At 33.9% G+C, this 19,065-nt stretch overlaps 2 protein-coding genes across 8 annotated transcripts; both read right to left on the bottom strand.

Annotated features, from left to right (window-relative positions):
- Nucleotides 1–658: 658 nt before the first annotated feature.
- LOC127812191 (uncharacterized) lies at nucleotides 659–8,247 on the bottom strand. Of its 6 annotated transcripts, none has more exons than XM_052352550.1 (11): nucleotides 8,180–8,247; nucleotides 7,269–7,374; nucleotides 6,370–6,469; nucleotides 4,797–4,940; nucleotides 4,055–4,113; nucleotides 3,636–3,703; nucleotides 3,503–3,554; nucleotides 3,034–3,210; nucleotides 2,298–2,897; nucleotides 1,439–1,687; nucleotides 659–952 (listed from the first exon to the last, which is right to left on the bottom strand). In XM_052352550.1, the coding sequence occupies exons 1-10, from the start codon at nucleotides 8,185–8,187 to the stop codon at nucleotides 1,472–1,474; spliced, it is 1,530 nt and encodes a 509-aa protein (XP_052208510.1). In that variant the 5' UTR covers nucleotides 8,188–8,247; the 3' UTR covers nucleotides 659–952; nucleotides 1,439–1,471. The 6 variants fall into 6 exon arrangements, with proteins under 6 accessions (XP_052208510.1, XP_052208506.1, XP_052208507.1 ...); XM_052352546.1 differs by lacking the exon at nucleotides 8,180–8,247 and adding an exon at nucleotides 8,016–8,132; XM_052352547.1 differs by lacking the exon at nucleotides 8,180–8,247 and adding an exon at nucleotides 8,016–8,132 and having other exon boundaries at nucleotides 1,443–1,687.
- A 1,463-nt stretch (nucleotides 8,248–9,710) lies between these two features.
- Nucleotides 9,711–15,248, bottom strand: LOC127812168 (uncharacterized). Of its 2 annotated transcripts, none has more exons than XM_052352515.1 (4): nucleotides 15,103–15,248; nucleotides 14,722–14,823; nucleotides 12,736–14,442; nucleotides 9,711–10,352 (listed from the first exon to the last, which is right to left on the bottom strand). In XM_052352515.1, exons 3-4 carry the CDS (start codon nucleotides 14,350–14,352, stop codon nucleotides 10,011–10,013), a joined length of 1,959 nt encoding a protein of 652 aa, XP_052208475.1. In that variant the 5' UTR covers nucleotides 14,353–14,442; nucleotides 14,722–14,823; nucleotides 15,103–15,248; the 3' UTR covers nucleotides 9,711–10,010. The 2 variants fall into 2 exon arrangements, with proteins under 2 accessions (XP_052208475.1, XP_052208474.1); XM_052352514.1 differs by lacking the exon at nucleotides 15,103–15,248 and adding an exon at nucleotides 15,016–15,068.
- Between the last annotated feature and the right edge of the window lie 3,817 nt (nucleotides 15,249–19,065).

The following is a 19,065-nucleotide window of genomic DNA, read 5'->3' as shown; positions in this document are numbered from 1 at the left end:
GAGGGCCATCAACTAAGTCTCCTACCACGTGCTTACTATTTCATACAGTAATATTAGATGATACTTAATTTTGACACTCGTAAAATTAATAACGCTTTTTCAAGAGATTAGTAACACTTCTTCACTAATATATAAATACTTTTGATTATAAATTTTTCATTTTTAAAAATTACCAATGCTTTTACATAATAGAAAAGTGTGTATTTTTTAAAAATTATAAACACTTTTTAACACATCAAAAAATATTTATAACTTTTAAAAATAATTATTAGTAATTCAAGAAAAAATATTGTTAATTCTGTAAACGTCGAAATTGAATGATACCCTAACATTACTGTTACATCATATTGTATCTCAATCATTATATTCTACTAAAGCCTAGAACGCATGCCTTGTGTTTTCTAGTGCATTTTTTCATTGCTAATGTTTTTAATCTTAAGGGGTAAGCATTAGTAGCAATGATAAAAGACTTCTCTCCAATGTGATTGGAAGCTCATGGGATCAAGTTACAGAAACCTTTTTTTTTTTTTGAAAAGTTAATGGAAAAGATACGTTCAAATATAACCATCCAGCCTTCAAAAAGCGGGGACTCATGCATGGGATGCTCAAGAGTTTTTAGAGAAGAGAAAATTGTAATAACTACCTTTAAAGTTTGACATAATTGCAAAATTCACCTATCATATTTCAAAAATAACAATAACAGTCACTATCGTTCAATAAATGAACAAAATAACTAGTTTACTCTTCATTCTCTCTCATTTGTCTTTCTCTTTCTCTCTTGTATTTTACAAAAAATAAAAATCATAAAAGAAACAACTAGTAATCATCAATAACCATAGAGTACTTAGGTTCAACAGAGAACCTAAATAGTGTCCAATCCATATTTTATGGGTTCACCGTCGAATCCAAGTGGATCTCGAACTCATATCTAGGCTCAAGATGAATAATAAACCTAGAGAGAAAAGATGAATGAAAATTAAATCGGGTTTATTGCAAAGACGAACACAATTTAGTCCACATTCATTATGTGAAAAAGAGAGAGTGCGAGAATGAAAAATGAGAAACGAGGAGAAAATATTTAAATATAAAGATTTTTTTCATTCTTAACATTCAACTGGGATTAACTAATAATAGAGAAAAATTGTAACAGGACATTAACTTCAAGAGTATCTACTATATTTTTTTCAAATATCAGAGCTAATTCTTGCACTTATCATAAAACTCAGGGCCACCACGTGTAATTTTCCTCAGTTTTTAATCTCAGCTACTGAAAAGGAAAAATCAGAAGGCAAAAGCGATGTACACAAGTTATGAGAGTGACATAGGTGAAAACTGGTCACAAATAGGATGTGCCTACTCACCAACCAAAAGCATGCAAACCAAGCTAATTGGTAAACACAAAGTTAACAGCCAAATGTATAAAGTTTGTTGTTCTCACCTACCATGTGCTTTCTGATGTACGCTTTGAATCCTAAGAGAAAAGTGGTAGTTTCTGCTCGCCCGAAGCATAAGAGATGATGTTTCTTTTCAGCGGCGATATATACTGAGCCCCGTGAAATGCAGCAGCACGTAGTACATTAAGAGGTCCAAAATCAACAGAGTATGCCTTCTGAAAACCATCCAGGATTGCCATCATGGCAAGGTTTGCCGGTTTCCTATCTGTTTCATATTTCTTCAGCATAGTTACCTGTGCAGATGAGCAGCACAACTCGTCAAAGCAACGATTGCATGGTAAGTTACATGCAGCTTGATCATGCTTACAAATTATTTCAAACTCTTTCCAAAGATTTTATGGGAATTGGAACATTTAACATTGAGATTTCGACACTTGGGGCAAACAGAACAATTTGGTTAGGCACACTTGAGGCGAATTCCAAAACAATTCTACGTGGGAAAATTAGTTTGACCAGGAAACGGGACATATTCTCTCTCTCCAATCTTAAGATTGGCTGAATTTGCTACTTTGCTGCTTCTTGATTATCATGGGACTTGAAATCGATGCATTAATGACGTCGAATCACAGATCAAAACATGCATTTTATGTCAGTGTATCAATGACGTATTCCTTAGCAGATTTCAAAGACACTTAATGCACATCAACAACTATTAAGGCCAGAGATAGGCAGTAGATTTGGATAACAATAGAATATGGAATCAGACAATACGAGAATCACAGGAACAATCAGAAATTCTCCGTAGGTAGAAGTATGAACTATATTGGCACGGATTTAGGTAGTGTGTGCTTCAATGATGTGCAGGTTCAATGAATTGCCCAAATAAGGAAACGATAACTTTACCTCACCAATGTCAGACCCCACAGCAACACTCTCAGCAATGACCCGAGAAAGAGCAGATGCGTCCCCAAACCCCAAATTAACACCTTGACCAGCCAAGGGATGGACAGTGTGCGCAGCATCACCAATAAGAGCTACATGCTTCGACACATATTGATTAGCATGCATCAAAGATAATGGAAACGCCATTCTTTCTGAAGCCAGCTTGACGACTTTTGGGGGAACTTCAAAACGCTCACTAGCAGATGATGTAATGTCTGCTCTAAGCCAAGAAAAAATGGTTCCACCACCTAATAACTGTGACTGAGGATGAGGGCCATATCCATAATCCAAAGCATGATTTACAGCATTGACAAAATCATCCTCACTCATTGACTTGCGGTCTGATGCCTCTTTGGGGTCCATAGTCCAAACAATATTGCTGAACTTATCACCCATTGGCAAAAGTGCAATTGGACCAGCAGGTAGAAACCGTTGCCATGCACAATGGTTTTGAACCAGGTGTTCCACTGTACAGATGATGGCACTCTGTGAATACTTCCATCCAGTTGTTTTCAACCCTGCCAACTCCCTGACACGAGACTTAGACCCATCTGCTCCAACCTGACAGAAGCACCACCAAAATTCAAAATATTCATATTTGTATAGACATGATCCATAAGAGGCAATATATAGCATATATTATTCTTTTCCCTTGTAACAGACAAGTTAGCTTCATAGACGTCCAAGTTGAAATTACCACCAACTTTGCATAGAGGGTACTGCCATCACAAAGTTCCAGCTTTGCTAAATCTCCACGAGGGGACCTTGTTGTCCTTGAAGATGAGCCGTCAAGCGCTACAGATGACAAGCTTGGAGATAAGGTCATCGAAGTTAGCCTGGAAGGGTAGATTCTCTTCTGAAAATCTGCCTTCTCCTAAAGTTCAATAAACCAGTCTTAAAATAACATCCAGATTCCCATAATTAAATTCAAACAGCATTCTGAATATTATGGTATACTTCTTAATTCATCAGTATTAAAAGAAAGGAAAAGGCATTAAGAGAAACTGAATGCGAGAACAAAAGCAGTTGTATGGCATTGAAATGCAAATGAAAAATCTAGCCAAAACAACTTGGAGGTGGTAAATGTACAAGGAGAAGAACAAAAGAAAAAACATTTGTCAATAAGTTTCAAAATATATAGATATGTAAATGGCAACAGTAAGAACCTGTATGCATGATAAAAGAGATCTATGAAGTACTTTATTCTCAACCACACACCTGAAGCAAAAACACAAACCAGTGTCACCAGCCACTAATAATTGCATGGTTACCAAGATTATCCAGCTAAGATGTTCTTACCCTAGTACTTCCTTGTCTACATCTCTTGCGTTGTATCTTGTGTATCCTAGGCCAGTATAATCCCAAACCTACAAGGAATTATCCAGTTATAGGTTAATAACAACATTATCCATTGATGAAACATCAGTTTCTTGACAAACAAACCAACCATTTAGAGGCAGAGATTCCATAAACACTACCAGTTCTATATCAGTTCAAAGGAGGGCATGCTTTGAGAAAATGAAACCTGTAAGATTTTGGCATGCTATGAGAAAATGAAACCTGTAAGGTTTCGATGATCTTCCATATGGGAAAAACAAACTTTCTTGGTACCATATTTCTGGAAAAGGACCGGCTAAAAGGATTTATCTAAAAAATTGTTGAAGGCAATAAAAAAAGCACATGAACTAATTAACAGACAAACAAATAAAAAATATTACCTGCATCTTGTCAAAATAAGCATGTCGATGCTGTTGAAGATAATGCCAAGCTCCAACTTCTGTAAAGTAGGGTCACCATTAGATGAAAAAAGGAGGTACATACAACATTTATCCTCGTCTTCTCCAGTTCTATACTTCTATCATATATGATGGGCACAAAGGTCATCATGTATAGATACATAAAAAACTGCACCGAACAAAACCAAAAAATAAATTGTGTAAAGATATCTAAATGTCTATGCTTTGGAGGAGGTACTTACACCATAGTTGCTAACTTACTTCAAGTGGCTTCCAAGTTTTGGTCGACAGTATTTCCTTTCTTAAAGGAACAATAATTTGTGATTGTTTAAGAGGTTTCTCTACTGAGCCAAAAAAGACATCTCTCTGGTTCATTTAATCTATTTAATTAATGCACTTTTTGGAAATTCTATAGGTGAAGTGTGTAATGTAGAGTTTCATGAATATTTGTTGTTGGTTTGTTGCAAATATTATATCAATCTTATAAATAATATATTCTATTTTTTGTCTCTTCTCAGTTTGTCAATTGCAAAATCTTTTTTCTTGTCTAAGGTGATGATTAATTAATGAAAAAATCACTTCATTTTCTCTTCTAAAAGTTTCTATTTGAACATATTTACCCATTTAGAAAGTAATCTCGTGATTAGACTTTGTAAAACACATGCAAAGTAACATGACTAATTTAATTAAATACAAGGAACAAGAAAAAGGCATAGATCTGTACCTTTGAAAAAGGAAATTGATGCAGGGGTGACTGTACTGACCCTTGGATCTGGAGGATCATCTTTCTTGATGCAGTCATTCCTCCCCAAAGCAGGATTGCTGTCTATGATGGCAATGGACAACTGTTTTGTCAACGGTGTGCTCGCTGCAAGCATATGGCAATTAGATTACATCTGCATAAGTTCGCAGCAAATAATTACAATATGCTGTATGAAAACGGAAATTCTCCAAAATTCAAAATGTAAAACAGTATTGAAATGCTCTCATGCTGCTCCATGACAATCCATTCCATGGTCCATCACTGCAGAATCAGAGGTGAGGTCGGGATCCTCTCTTCAATAAATGAATACAGGAAACAAGCAGTAGGGCTAACAGAACCTTCCCTTGGAAAGTCTGGTAGGTTTACCGCCTATATAAGCAATTCACAGGAACATATCACATTGGCTAATGGCAACAGAGAATGGATCAAAAAAATTAGGCCAATAGAGAAAACATCCTTTTGGCTAACAAGTCTGCACCCCATGTTTGAATCTGGGTTCACAAACCAACCCACAAACAATGTAAATCTATATCTAGATACTAGGACAGACTTATTTTTTGTGGGAATACATTGTTGTATGTGAATAAGAATGAGAATGTGGTAATACCATATGTTTTAACAATAGTAGAAGAGGGCATCTAGTAGAATCCAAGATACTCCTTTTCTTTTGAACAAATATATATATATATATATATATACAACAACAACAACATATCCGGCCGTTATCCCACTATGTGGGGTTGGCTACATGAATTCTAGACTTCTATGTGGGTTACATCCCAACAGATAGTTTGTCTAGAATTCATATTTAGATCCGACTAGGTTTTACGCTGACTATCGGCTACCTAACGCAATCCTCCTCCTTTATCCGGGCTTGGGACCGGCAGTGGATAATATCCCCTGGCGGAGTAATGATGAAATGAAGTTTCAACACCATCTTCATATGGAGAAGTTTCATGAGATGATGGTGAATGAAGATAATTGATATAGTTGTGTTCCATATATATGACAAAATAATCTAATCTGGCCTATTGTTTCTTCAAATTAATGGTATAAAACAAGTTTTTTGAAATATGAAGATCAATTTTATTGTCTCCTGCCAAAGCTCTGCTATATATAATTTTTCATCATGAAATTTTTATCTTTTTTCCTTGCCAATAAAACATTTAGGAGAATAAATACCAAAAAGAAAAAGTGATAGCAAGGCTCTAACGTTAACCATTTTGGAACAAGTGTCCCACGTCTTGTAACATGCATACCACTTCATAATTTGATAAAGTACTGGCATTTTCTCATTACATTGGCAAACATAACAAGGCAAAGGTATCTTAATTCTCAAGAAACACCTAGAACAACAAATGTAACAAACACAAATATAAATATAATACAGATATTGTCTCATTCCTTATCAATTGAATTAAACTAAATTTTCAGTATCACAAGCCAAAATTTAACTATAATATACTAGAAATATTTTGAAATTGTAAACTCAGAGTACAATATGCTACAACAAATACAAATTATTTTCAGCTACCTAGGGAACAAGCTAGAGCAACTCCAACCATTCCCCCTCCAACAATAGCAATGTCATACTGGGGAATGTTATCTGTCAACCCATGCCTGCTCTCTAGCTCCTGTAAAGTTATAGAACATGAATTACTTGAACAGGTGACCTGAAGAAGTAATAACTTGGAACATAACAGAGTAACTAATAGGAAATGGAACTACACACATTAGTGACTGTTATTTGATAACTAATCAATATATCTCTTGAAATGATAAACCATGGGATTGGACGAAAAATGTCAGATACAAGCAGAATATATTAATCCCTGCCTAGTAGGGTTGAGGCTTGTGACTAGGGTGGGGGGCATTAGTCAAGTTCAACATGGTATAGCACATGAGAGAAGAAGTTTCCTAGTCATTCCCTTTCACAATGCTAATCAAGCAATTAAAAGAAGTATTGACAATCACCACCCAGTACATCTAAGAGATGAATCTTCAAGTGGGAAGAAGAGCTAATTGTACCAAAAGGAAATGGAAAAGTTATCCTAATATTCAAGGTGATGACTATTTGTTTAACATAATTGATTTTTAATCCTTCTGTCCAACATAGAAGATAAACTTGGTATGGCCCTCATAACTTTGACAATTTTAATTCCCCTAATGTCATGCTTTAGCAACATAAACATGTGGGACTACGAAAAGGCAAGTTATACATCAATCTTGTGACAAAGAAGACTTGCAATCTCACAGTCGAAGTTGGAGATTCTGAAGAACGCATAGCGGCATAAAAGAATAAAATTACCTGTTAATTCTCACTAAAAAGGAAAACATTAAATAAGATAACAAATAACAAAACTATACTTATATGAATTGAAGAGAAAGGGCATCGAACATAGAGTGAATAATGTGGTGGTATAAAGAATTTACATTGCTTATTTGGGAGCCAGATAGTTCGCCAGCTGCATCATTACAAAAAGTCTTCCTTGCAACTCTGGAACTACAGGCATTTGAAGTAATTCTTCTTGCAATCACTCTGTTTCCAGCACATACAGCAATGCACAACAACATGATATTTATCAATATCTTCATAATGTGAAAAAAGAAAAGTACTATGAACAAAAAAATTCATATCAGTGTACATTGAAAAAATAAAAGATTCATCTATGATTAAAAGAAACAATTATCACTTTTAATGACCTTTACCCCTGTACTTGGGACAAAAAACACATAAACCAGTGAATTTATAATCTATCATACTTTGACTAAATTGAAACATGCCAAACCTGTTAATCTTACCCGCATATGTATTTTACATGTTACCCACTTCACATTCTTTTCATAGTTTTACCAAATATGTTCGGGACGATGAAGTGTGTGTGGAATTCTAAAATTCTATGATTGTGTATTCTTCATCCAAAGTAACTATACCAAATAAGAATGGAGGTTCAATGAGCTACTTAATCCAATCCCTACTTTACAGTCATCACTCCGAAAATTTGCGTTAATTTTCACAATTAACTAGTCTCCACATAAAACCTCTTACAAGCTGGGCATAGATAAATAACTTAATTCAACTAACCTCAACGAGCACTTACCCAAAAAAAAAAAACTAAACTCAACAAGTCTAGCACAATTTGACACTGACAAGCTGAAAAAATCCGAAAATTCTCTAACCTAAGCAGAAATGTCGGAATCCAAAGAACAAGTACAGAAAAGTAATTAGGGAAACAAATAGCACGGGATCTCATGATAATGAATGCTCGCTTCGGATTGATTTCGGAGAAAACACAAAATGTAAACATTTGTAAGATTAACAAGTGATGTCTATGAAATTGAACCTGTTCATCTTCGACACTGAATGTGGAGTGCGAGGGAGAGAGAGAGCAGAGCCGCATGAGAGATCCGATCCTTTTTATAGGCCCAGTTCTCTTGGGCATCATCTGATCCTTTTTGTAGGCCCAGTTCTCTTGAGCAGCCCAAAGTGACGATTTCTTAATTTCTGGAAATTATATTTTAGCCCTTATAATTTATTAAATTATAAATAAAAATAGTATAAAATGTATAAAAAAATAATTAGACCAATTCAATATGTAAAAATTATTATTTTTATGACAATTATAAAAATCATTTATTTTAATGAATTTATTATAAACACATAATTTTCATGTTATTTTTATTATATGTAAGAAAGATAATTAGTTAGTTAGGGTAGACTAGATGGGTTCGGGTCATGCTTGGCCCAATCAAACTCACGATATTTAGTATAGCCTATTTATGAGTGACCCACCAACAGACAGCCCGTTTAATACATCTAATAAATCTATTATTATTAATCATTGAAACTAAAACATTAATAGGTGGGATTAGTTAATTAATTATATCGATCCACAAATAAGTATGAAGTTTTTCTAGTGTTTATAAAAGCATAAATTAACCCCCAAAAAAAACAATATTTCCTTTCCTTTTAATCTCGTTACTTCATTCCTCAAATAAATAAATTAGTTGAGGTTAATGATAAAAGCTCAATTGTTAAAGGAAATGCTTGAAATCTCTTTTTTCGTATCCAAAAAATGTCCTTTTCCACACCCTCAACTTAGAACACAAACTGTATTCTCATATTTATTTACTTAAAAGCAATGTTATATAAAAGTACTTTATCTTGACTTAAGAGTTAAATTAATCATTATATTTAAATAGTATCAAATAAGTAATTGATTTTTATAATTAAGAGTTAAATTAGTCATTATATTTTAAAATGGTCGAATAATTCATTATATTTACACAATAGAGATCACATTAGCCATTATAAAAATTGTCATTTTAATGCTTTCCAATGACATATTAAGAACGTTAACTTCATTTCATTCAAAAGAATCACACATGATTGCGAATACCTCAAACTGAACCCTAAATCTAAATTTAAATAATCCCACAATTGTGATTATAATTTAATCATTTTTAAAATAAAGTACACAATTTGGTTCGAGTATAAAAGTTGATAGTTTAATTGCCTTTCTTTAAAATAAAGTGACCAATTTACCCCTCAAGCAATACAAATACAAATCAAATGAATCCAACAACTTAGAGAAAAATGGTAAGAAACTCCTGCAAGAGTAGAACTTGGAGACATAAGTGTTCTGAAGCTTAGAGTTCATTAATAGTCACTTTGAGTTCATTTAAGCTTAAGGAGCTTAAAGTTGCTTTATGGAGTGTATTATCACTGGAGAACCAGCACCTTTGCCTCCTGAATAGACGTGCAACATCAAGAACTCCATTTCAAAATAACTGGCTCTTAATAAACCTTGGCAACAAACCAATTTCTCACCATATCCAGTATGAACAGAAAGAAACCTAGCAGTGCAAGAAGAATTTATGGGAAGAAGCAGAATATAGAATGATCTAATTAACTGCTGCTTGCATCCACCAGCAGCCAAACAACTGTTCCATATTGGTTACAAGCATTTGGAAGAATCATACTTTCAACATTTAATAGAACTTCCAATAATCGAATCGATATAGTTCTATTGGCTCTACCTAGAATTTTCGATTTCTATTTTTCCTGTCCCAAACTTTTGCAGATTTGGCCACCTAATGGGAGAACTATCTTTGCTTGGTGTGTGTCCTGTACCTCTAATCGATAAATGATGTTCATAGAGACTCATCCAGTGCTTAGTTATTCCGACTTGTTCCTTTCTTCGATTTGTTCTTCTCCTGCACCCTCTTCTTCTTTGCTTCAGCTGTAATCCATGTGTAACCTGGAGGAATTTTGAATGTATCTTGAACGTTTTCTACCCTCGAGCTTGAACCGCCAGTGGAGGAATTTGGCCTTTGGTAGGGAGATTTTATCCACCGAAACCATGAAGAACTTGACCATTGCATCACTGATGAGCTCTCCTGGCCTGCAGCAGTTGGGCTGGAAGGAGGGGTCAAGAACTCATCCAGTGGCTGCAACTCTTCAAACTTTGTAAATGTAACCAACACTCTAATGGTGGGAACCACCGGGATAGCAACCTGAAGAACAATTAAGACTTACTCAGCAAAGGAAGAAAAGTTATAAGGCATTTGAAGCTCATGAGAAGCATCTTCTGGAAAAAGAAAATCAAAGCGAAGGGTAATAACACTTGAAGAAAGAACATAATCCCAAGCATCTACAAGAACCATAAGTCGATAGTAATAAGAATTTCCTAAATAACAGTTGATGAATTTATACTTGGAAAGATTAAAAAAGAAGCTAGAGAAACATTTGTAGTTTGTCCAATACAAAAAGTTGAAAATAGAACTTGCTAGCATTTTAAAGTTAAAATTAAAATTACTATGCCAATGACCATACACAATAATCATGGATTGGCTTAACAGCAGAACTAATCGGGTTGATTTTAAAGGTCAACCTTGAATTTGACTTTCCACAACAAACTGAGTCATTGACAGGGTAACAAATTGATCTCACTAATTTTACTTAGGGTACATTCATGAATCTAAAATACTTATAAGTGACAGTAATTTACTAGTAGAACTTGATTAAAAACAACTGTAAGGTGAAAAAAATGGGTACATTATACTGTCCAAATAAATTCCAATATGAGAAAGCAACTGTTTTGAGTTGGCTCTTAAAATATAATCAGTGATATAATACACCAAACAAGAAGGTTGCTACTGAAATTGATCTATTGCACAATAAATCAGGAGATGATGCTCTTATGAGGACAACTAATCCTTTTTTACTATAGCAGGCAACTAATCCTAATTGCCAAATCTTAGAAGTTATAAGCATCCCCCCTTTGGCAACTACTAAGAAGCTTGACACAATGGCAGGAGACTTGCAGATTAAGCACTTAGTAACAGTAACACATGACTCTCTTTTATGCTCATCATTACCTCTCTCTTGCTCTCGCTCTTTCTCTCTCTCATATTTATTGGGACAGAAACATCACGATGCATGCTGGCCAAAGAGTGAACCTACCATTATGCTTATACAGTAACCAATCAAAAATCCTACAAGTGACTCTAGCTTAGCATTTGTCTAAATTAGACTTCTTTAGTCACCGACTATATGTATGTAATATGTCGCATATATAAATATATATGTAATTCATTACATAAGCAAAATACTACCAAGTCAATTGTGCATTTGTGCAGTTTGAACTTTTCAATGTCAATATGATGCTTAAGCTAGTATTTCACTCTTCCAATATCAAACGAGGATGAACATCAGAACAAACTTTCTTTCAGTTATACTTTACTTTTTCTTTTTGTCTCTAGAGGAGCTGAGGGCCAAATAAGCAAGAGATGGACAATAATGCATCCCTTAAAAACTATAGTCAGTTGAAGGTATTTTTACAAATTACTGTTTCTAGTGGTAGAAAGTGACTTAATAGTTGAAATGTTAACTTTTAAATACCTACGCATCTTTTACTTACAGTACAGACGGGATCCAAGTAAAGCAGTATTTCAAATTTTAATCCAACTAATACCTCAGAATTTCCTCTAAAAAGTGGGTTTTTGAATAACATGTTAGACTATATGTGTAAACAATATACTCAACGTCCATCAAAATTAGAAATCTTTTAAACATGCACACACTTATCAGTCAGTGCCTCCCAATCAGAAATCTAGCTTGATGTTGACTCAGATGCTTGGGGCAACTACCAGTGATGTCTAGCAAATGAACTTTTGGACTACCATTTAACATCCTCTTTCTGAAAGCCCTGTGAAGTGATAAGAGCTTCTGAGGCCAATTAGGGCCACTGCAAACACGTTGTTGAAGAAGTTGAACACCTTTAAGCTATCCCTCGATAGATGAAAACCTTGGCAGAGTTAATATCCAACTGTTGTTACTAATTAACTGCCATAGTTCAATCCATGGCCCTTGTGTGTCCACATGAAGCACAATGACCATTCATTTTCACCATCATAATTTTCTCAAGAGATCTAATGGTTCCTTGTGCAAAAACAGAAAAAAAGATTTATTATGTCTTTATTTTCAGTTTTTGTAGTTTTATTTTTGAAGGGCATCCCTTTATGATTTTTCTTTCCCAGTTATTTAAGCTGTCTGTGATTGTGAAAGACAAAGAATTAGTCTGCCATAATATATATGAATTATGAACTAGGAAACTATACTCTCTCTTTTTGGAATATTAACTGGATTGTCACACTTGCCACTCCTCAAAAGAGGCCATAGCCCTCACAAGACCTTCCACGAGAAATATTCAGTCACCGTAAAGAAAGCATGATCACACGCACAAATTATAGTAGCATATGGATTCTGCAGTAGAAAAGGATGAATCTATCTAGAGGGGAAAAAAAATTAAGCCAACCAAGCATAGGAATGAAGCATGCATAAGAGAAAGCCAAAGAGATACAGAGTTTCAACTAAAATGATTGGAATGCAAGATACCTTAACAGGAAAGGTCCCCGTTGGAAGCTTAGTCGTTAGTAATTCCCGCAGGCGACGAATGGCCTTAACTTTGTTTGCTAGGATGTCAAGCAATGGAAGGAGTTCTTCAGTTCTAAGTGGGAAATTTGGAGAAAGCCAAAGGACAGGCCTCAAACCTTTCTTATATTCATTTTCGCGGCTTCCATCCCTGCGCCGGCTTCCATTCTCATAATTTGAGGATGAAGATGGTTTAGGATCCCTTCCTTTAGGGTGTTCACTGGCCCTCGCGGCAATCTCCACTGAATGCCTTCCCTGTTTGTTCTGACTTTGTGATGGAGACTCCCCAAGGAGATCACTAACTTTCTCCTCTACACAGAGTGAACTTCTTGGTGGCACCACCCTCTTTGGCCCTTCATGCTTACCATCCCGCTTTCTCCAGCTCCCAAACCAACCTTTATTTTCCTGCCCGGTGTCTCCATTTTGACAAGTATCCATATCCTCAATGGGAATCTCCCTTGGCTCATAACAGCTATGGCGATGTTCAATTATCCCCTCACTGTTCTCATTGTTTAAATCTGAAGAATCCAATTTGAGTGCGACTTCAAGTTGCCTTTTTTCTTCGTCTGTTAGAATATCATCAAGCTCTTCACTTTCGGTTTCATTTTCATTGCAGGCTGAGAATAACTCATCATCTGTCATAGCCCCTGGAACCTTCCTGGATTTGATGCTCACAACCACATTGTGCATGTCATATACTTTAGCCTTCCAAGGCCCCACCATTTCTGTTTTTTCTTGCCTTCTCCATGTCAGCTGTGGTAAAAGAACAGCTTCAGTTACATCAATCCCGGGTCTGAATATATTTGTCTTAGACATTGCTGTGACTTCTTGCTGCACCTCTGCCTCACTTGCTGGAGCACCGGCACCATCCAAAGCATTAATTACCTCCTTATCTTTGTGTGAGATCATGCACAGTGATCCAGGAGGAATCTTCCCATCCTCGGACCCATCGCCAAGAAAAAGAATACTCTGATCAGATCGTTGTATTCTGAAACCATCAAAACCAGCCAAAGTCATATCAGCCCTCAAATTTGCACCTCTTTTCCAAATCTTGTAAGTATCAGAAGGTGCAATCCTTGATATAAAAGGAATAACAGAACTCTCAAAATGGAACGTTATTTCCATGTAAAAATCCCGCATCCTCCTCATTGTTTGAATCAACCGCGGCAGCCTTCTACACCATTTTGCCCAAGCAAGTGGCTGGTAATGCCTAACAATGATTTGGGCAATCCCTTCTTCCTTATTACATATTGCTTCCTGGAGTGCACTCCACCCCTGATCGTTTTGCAAGCTCCAGTCTGCACCCGTGGTCATAAGCATCTGGGTTGCAGTCTCATCACGGAGCTTGACAGCCAAATGAAGAGGGGTGTCACGGTTTGGGACATCCCGTCTATCAATCACCGCAGAGATGGCATCAGCCTTTTGCTCTTCGGCCAGTGAAGCAGATTCAGTTTGAACTTCAGTTGGCTCACAAAGCCGGGGGAGCCCTGCTAGTATCTTCCTGAGACCGGCATAGTCCTTTATAGCTATAGCTCTGTGCACGGGACTATGGGCATACTTCGACAGATCGACACCTGCCATCCCAGAGAGATATGCAGGGTCGTATACACAATCAAAATTGAGGCCAAACAATCAGCACAGGGAGACTTCTTCTGAATCAACCAGTTACCACTGCCACCAATTCACATCCCAAAACGACCAATTAATTCATGAACATCACTGAATTCAACATATAAACATGCCAAGATCATAATTTCACACCAATTGAAAATAAAAGGATTTCAATCTTTGCCAGAACCGAATCATACCCACTAGCCCAGTTCTATCTACGGCCAACCAACACAAGAAAACAACACAGAGCAGACAGTTTCAACTATTAAATCAAAAGCAGGGAATTTTTCAGGACCCCCAAAAGCAAAAATAAGGGGAAAGGGTTTTAACAAATCTCACCTTCTTCTTCCTCCTGCTGCTTCTGCGACCCCTCAAATAGACCAAGATAGCTGCCAAAAAGAACTCATTCAGTGAACCCCACCACCTCCATGCCTCTCAGCTCTGCGAATTCAGGGGAAAAAAAGAACAAAATAAATCCCTGTGATCCAATCCAGATCAGACAAACCGAAGAACATGCATGTGGGGAAGCCAAAAACCCCACCACCCACGCCAACAGCAAAAGTGTCTATTTGAAAAGGGAATAACCCAAAAATAAGCAGAATCGCAGAAAGAAACGCAGAATAGTTTTCATACTTCTAGAGAGAGCAAGAAAAGAATTCTACTAGACAAAGACAGATAGAGAGAGATTCGGATTACCCATGAAATGAATAAAAAGGGTACCTTTGGGGGGAGGCTGAAAGTTGAGGAGGAAGAGCAAAGTTTCCATTTTTTTTTTTACTTTTCCTTTTTTAACAGACTGTGAGAACTGAGAACATGGAGAGAGAGAGAGAGAGAGAGAGGGGTGCACCGAGCCAAAAAAAGGAGAGATGGCCGGATTACTTTAATTGGTCAAAATGGTACATTTTATATAGTTTTTTGAAAGACAATTAGCAAACCATGTGATCTCAAGAGTAGTTAATTAGCCAGGCAAGCATAGATTAGGCCAATAGCTTGTCAGACAGACCTGTTCATTGGTTACATCTGACCCGACCCTTTGACCCGACTTCACAGACTTTAATCTTTTAGGGTTTCTCATCCAAATAATAAGTTATCTTCGCGTACCGGTTGTTAGAATAAATAAAATAAAATTATATTAAAATAAATTTAAAATATTTTCCTTATCAATATATGAAACAGTCAAAATAAAATTAAAAAATATTTTAAATTTTTTATTAATTTTTTTTAATACACTGACAATTTCACTTTTTTTATATGGAAACGTATAAGTTATTTTTTTTTATTTATAAAATTTTAAATAAATTTATCTTTTTTATTTAAATAAATTTATTTATAAAATTTAAACTAAGAAGTCATGTAATTTTTTTAATAAATTATTAAATAAATTTAATAAATACAGTAAAAATCATTTTATTTTTAATATTTTTAAATTTTATTTTTTCTACACACACCTTCCTTAACAAATATTATCTTAATAAATAATCAGATATTATATTTTAACATACCCATTATCTCTTTAGTATAATTCTCATTTGACTTTTAATGGAAATAAATCTTCTTTTCTACAATCTAGATGATATATATATTATATGTGACCTTGTCTTCGGCATGCCAAAGGTGACTTCTACTTTATTCCATTTTCCACCAAATTTATTTATTAATTTCATTACCATCTCAACCCTTTGATTGGACTTTGAATTTACACCTCTTTCAAACCTTATTTTAGGGTTTCTCTAGCTTTGTCACCAATATTTATTTTTATTTTTGTTAAAAATAGAAACACAACATTACTAATGACAATATATATTTATAAAATTTTAAGATAAAAACTCGAAACGATGTTTTATGAAAAAAATATATAATTATTATATAGTTAAATAAGTATAAAAAATTATTTATGTTAACAAAATATCCATGTCTCGTAAAAAAAAATGATAGGTTAAAAAATGATCCAAATGTCATTTTCATTTTTTTTTAAACAGAGTAAAGGTAATAATAAAAAACTAAATACCTAAAAATAGTATTTGCGTAACTTGACACTTGAAACGACACTCGTATATTCATGCATTTTATTATTTATCATATCGATACAAATATACAGCACGTTAATGCATATTGTCACTCAAATATTAAAGTTTAGTACCAAAAAATATTTTTGATTTATAATTTACGTTATTTTTTCTAAAAATGATAAATGAATAAACCAAGACAAAAATTATATTAACTAATATCAAAGTTAAGTATCCAAAAAATATTTTGATTATTTTGGTTCTATTCGGTCTCTATATTGAAAAAAAAACTTAAATAACTAAACTAATCAAAGTGTCAAAAATAACATTATTTTTTTTTTAAGTCTTGAATTTTTTTTATTTTTTTCTTGGTCGATTTGATTTTTTGGGTTTTTTATTTTGTTAGATTTGGGCATTTATTCAATCGATTCATTTTGATTTTTGACACATATTTGATCTATTAAGTTACTTTAATCCTCCAAATATTTCAATTAAAGGAAGAAAATCACAATATTCTCTCTTGTTTGGTATGGTTAGGTAACAATAAATATATTTTTATTTTTAGTTAAAATATATTTATTATATCTTATTCTAAATAATTATATTAATTAATTAACGGGCAGTTTAAAAAATTAAATGGTATTTTAATATGTTGTTGTAGTTACAAAATTTAATTAATCTCCTATTTAATTTTATGCCTTAAAATTAAATCCGATTTTATTGCCATAAATATTGAGCATGAGTATGAATAATAAATATGGATATCTTCTTCTTTCCTAATAATCTTTACATATCTACTGGTTAATGATCATTTTTAATACCTTTTGTATGCCTATTTTATAACCGTCCCAGCCCATTTAATAATTTTACATAAGCATATTCTCTGAGGGTGTGTTTGGTAATATTTAATTAAGAAATAAAATATTTTTTAAACTAATATGAAAAACAAAAATCACCTTCCATTAGATAGAATTTTTCATAAAAAATAGACTAAAACATGCTTTAATGGTTGTACCACTTAATTCAATTTCATGAAAAATATAATATATTAAAGAATAAAAATATAATTTAATTCTTTAAATATGACATTTTTCATGAAATTTTTATATTATCAAACACATCCTAAAATCTTTTCTATTTGGTGGGGGCGTGAGATGGTCAATTTGGAGAGTTTGTTAAATTTTTTCCGAATCAAATCTTAAATGATGGTTTGTTTGTTTCTCAAATTCTAATTAAATTATCTATTTCAAATCACTTAAATCATAATTTAGTGATTTGAGCATTTGAAAAATATAAAAAAAACGTAAACATGGTGTTTAAGGATGAGTACACATCCAATAAAATTAAAGCGGTCTCATGAGATATCAAAAAGTATAAGAAAAAAAAACATAAGTTTTAAAAAATACAATCATATGGTAATGCATCCAAACTGTCACAACTACTTAAACTCTTGGTCGTAGGAATTTTTTAAACTTCAATTAAAGAGTGATTGGTAAGGTTATAAATGAGTCAAGCCGTTTAAGCTCGGATAGATTATTGATTTAATAAAAAGTCGTTCAAGTTCGTTTATTAAGATAAATAAGTCGAGATTGAGCTTAATTTTGAATATCAATTTGTAAATAAATCGAACTTGAACTCAGTAAATATTAACTCGTTAACTAGCAAGTTGACTCAATTAAAGACTCATAAATAAACCCGATTAGAAATTTGTGATTAACTTGTAAAAACATACTCGTTTGTAAATAATTTATAAATATATTATTTAATATAATTATATATACATATAATTATTATTATTATACCTATGTATAATATATATGATATGTATTTGCTCGGCCAGGTGATTGATTTAGTGGGCAAGGTTTCAAAAAAAACTCTCTTCTTTTTCTCTCCTTATTTCCACTAATCTCTTATTTCCTTAGCTTATTCCTCATCTTATTCTTCTTTCCCCAACAAGTGTAGCATAGCAGCAGACAACATTCTTCTTCTTCTTCCAACCTAGGGACCACCGACGACTTTTCCTCTTCCTCGCTGGTTGTGACGACCAATAGTATAACGCCCTATTTTTCGAGCGTGTTATAGTTTAAAACAATTATGGAATAATAAATTTTTTTCTTAAAAACTATTGCTAAACCATATCATTTCTCATATTTATCTCAAAATTTTCATACATCTATCTCGAAAGAGAATTATCATAAATATCAAATGCGAAAACTATAATCAAATCTCAACATACCTCAATCAATAATAACATTACATGATCATCTCAACATAATTAATAATACAAGATTATGCATCATCGTAACAAAAGTCTTTCCAACATAACTTGCAACATGATATAAGTTTTTCAGCATGACTAGTACATAATAGGATCCTCATACAAAAACTAAATGCAGAAAAATATTTTATTTGCACCCGCAGTGCCCTAGGTAAATCACTTCTCATTCCACTTCTATACCTTCGTTACAAACTTGATCTGGAACGTTTGAATGTTTCAAGAGCAAGGCCCATATTAGATGATGAATTATTTAAGTAATAGTACATCATATAATGCATATGAATGAATGCAGTGCACATAACATTATAACTTTCATATTTGGGTCGACTGCACCTTAAGATTACTCGCCATTTTTACAGTTCCTCTGTTAGACTGTGGTGTATGGGTGCACCATTGGCA

Source organism: Diospyros lotus, chromosome 10, assembly GCF_014633365.1.
Source record: "Diospyros lotus cultivar Yz01 chromosome 10, ASM1463336v1, whole genome shotgun sequence".
Taxonomy (NCBI): Eukaryota; Viridiplantae; Streptophyta; class Magnoliopsida; order Ericales; family Ebenaceae; genus Diospyros; species Diospyros lotus.
This window is presented reverse-complemented; position numbering and strand designations above follow the sequence as displayed.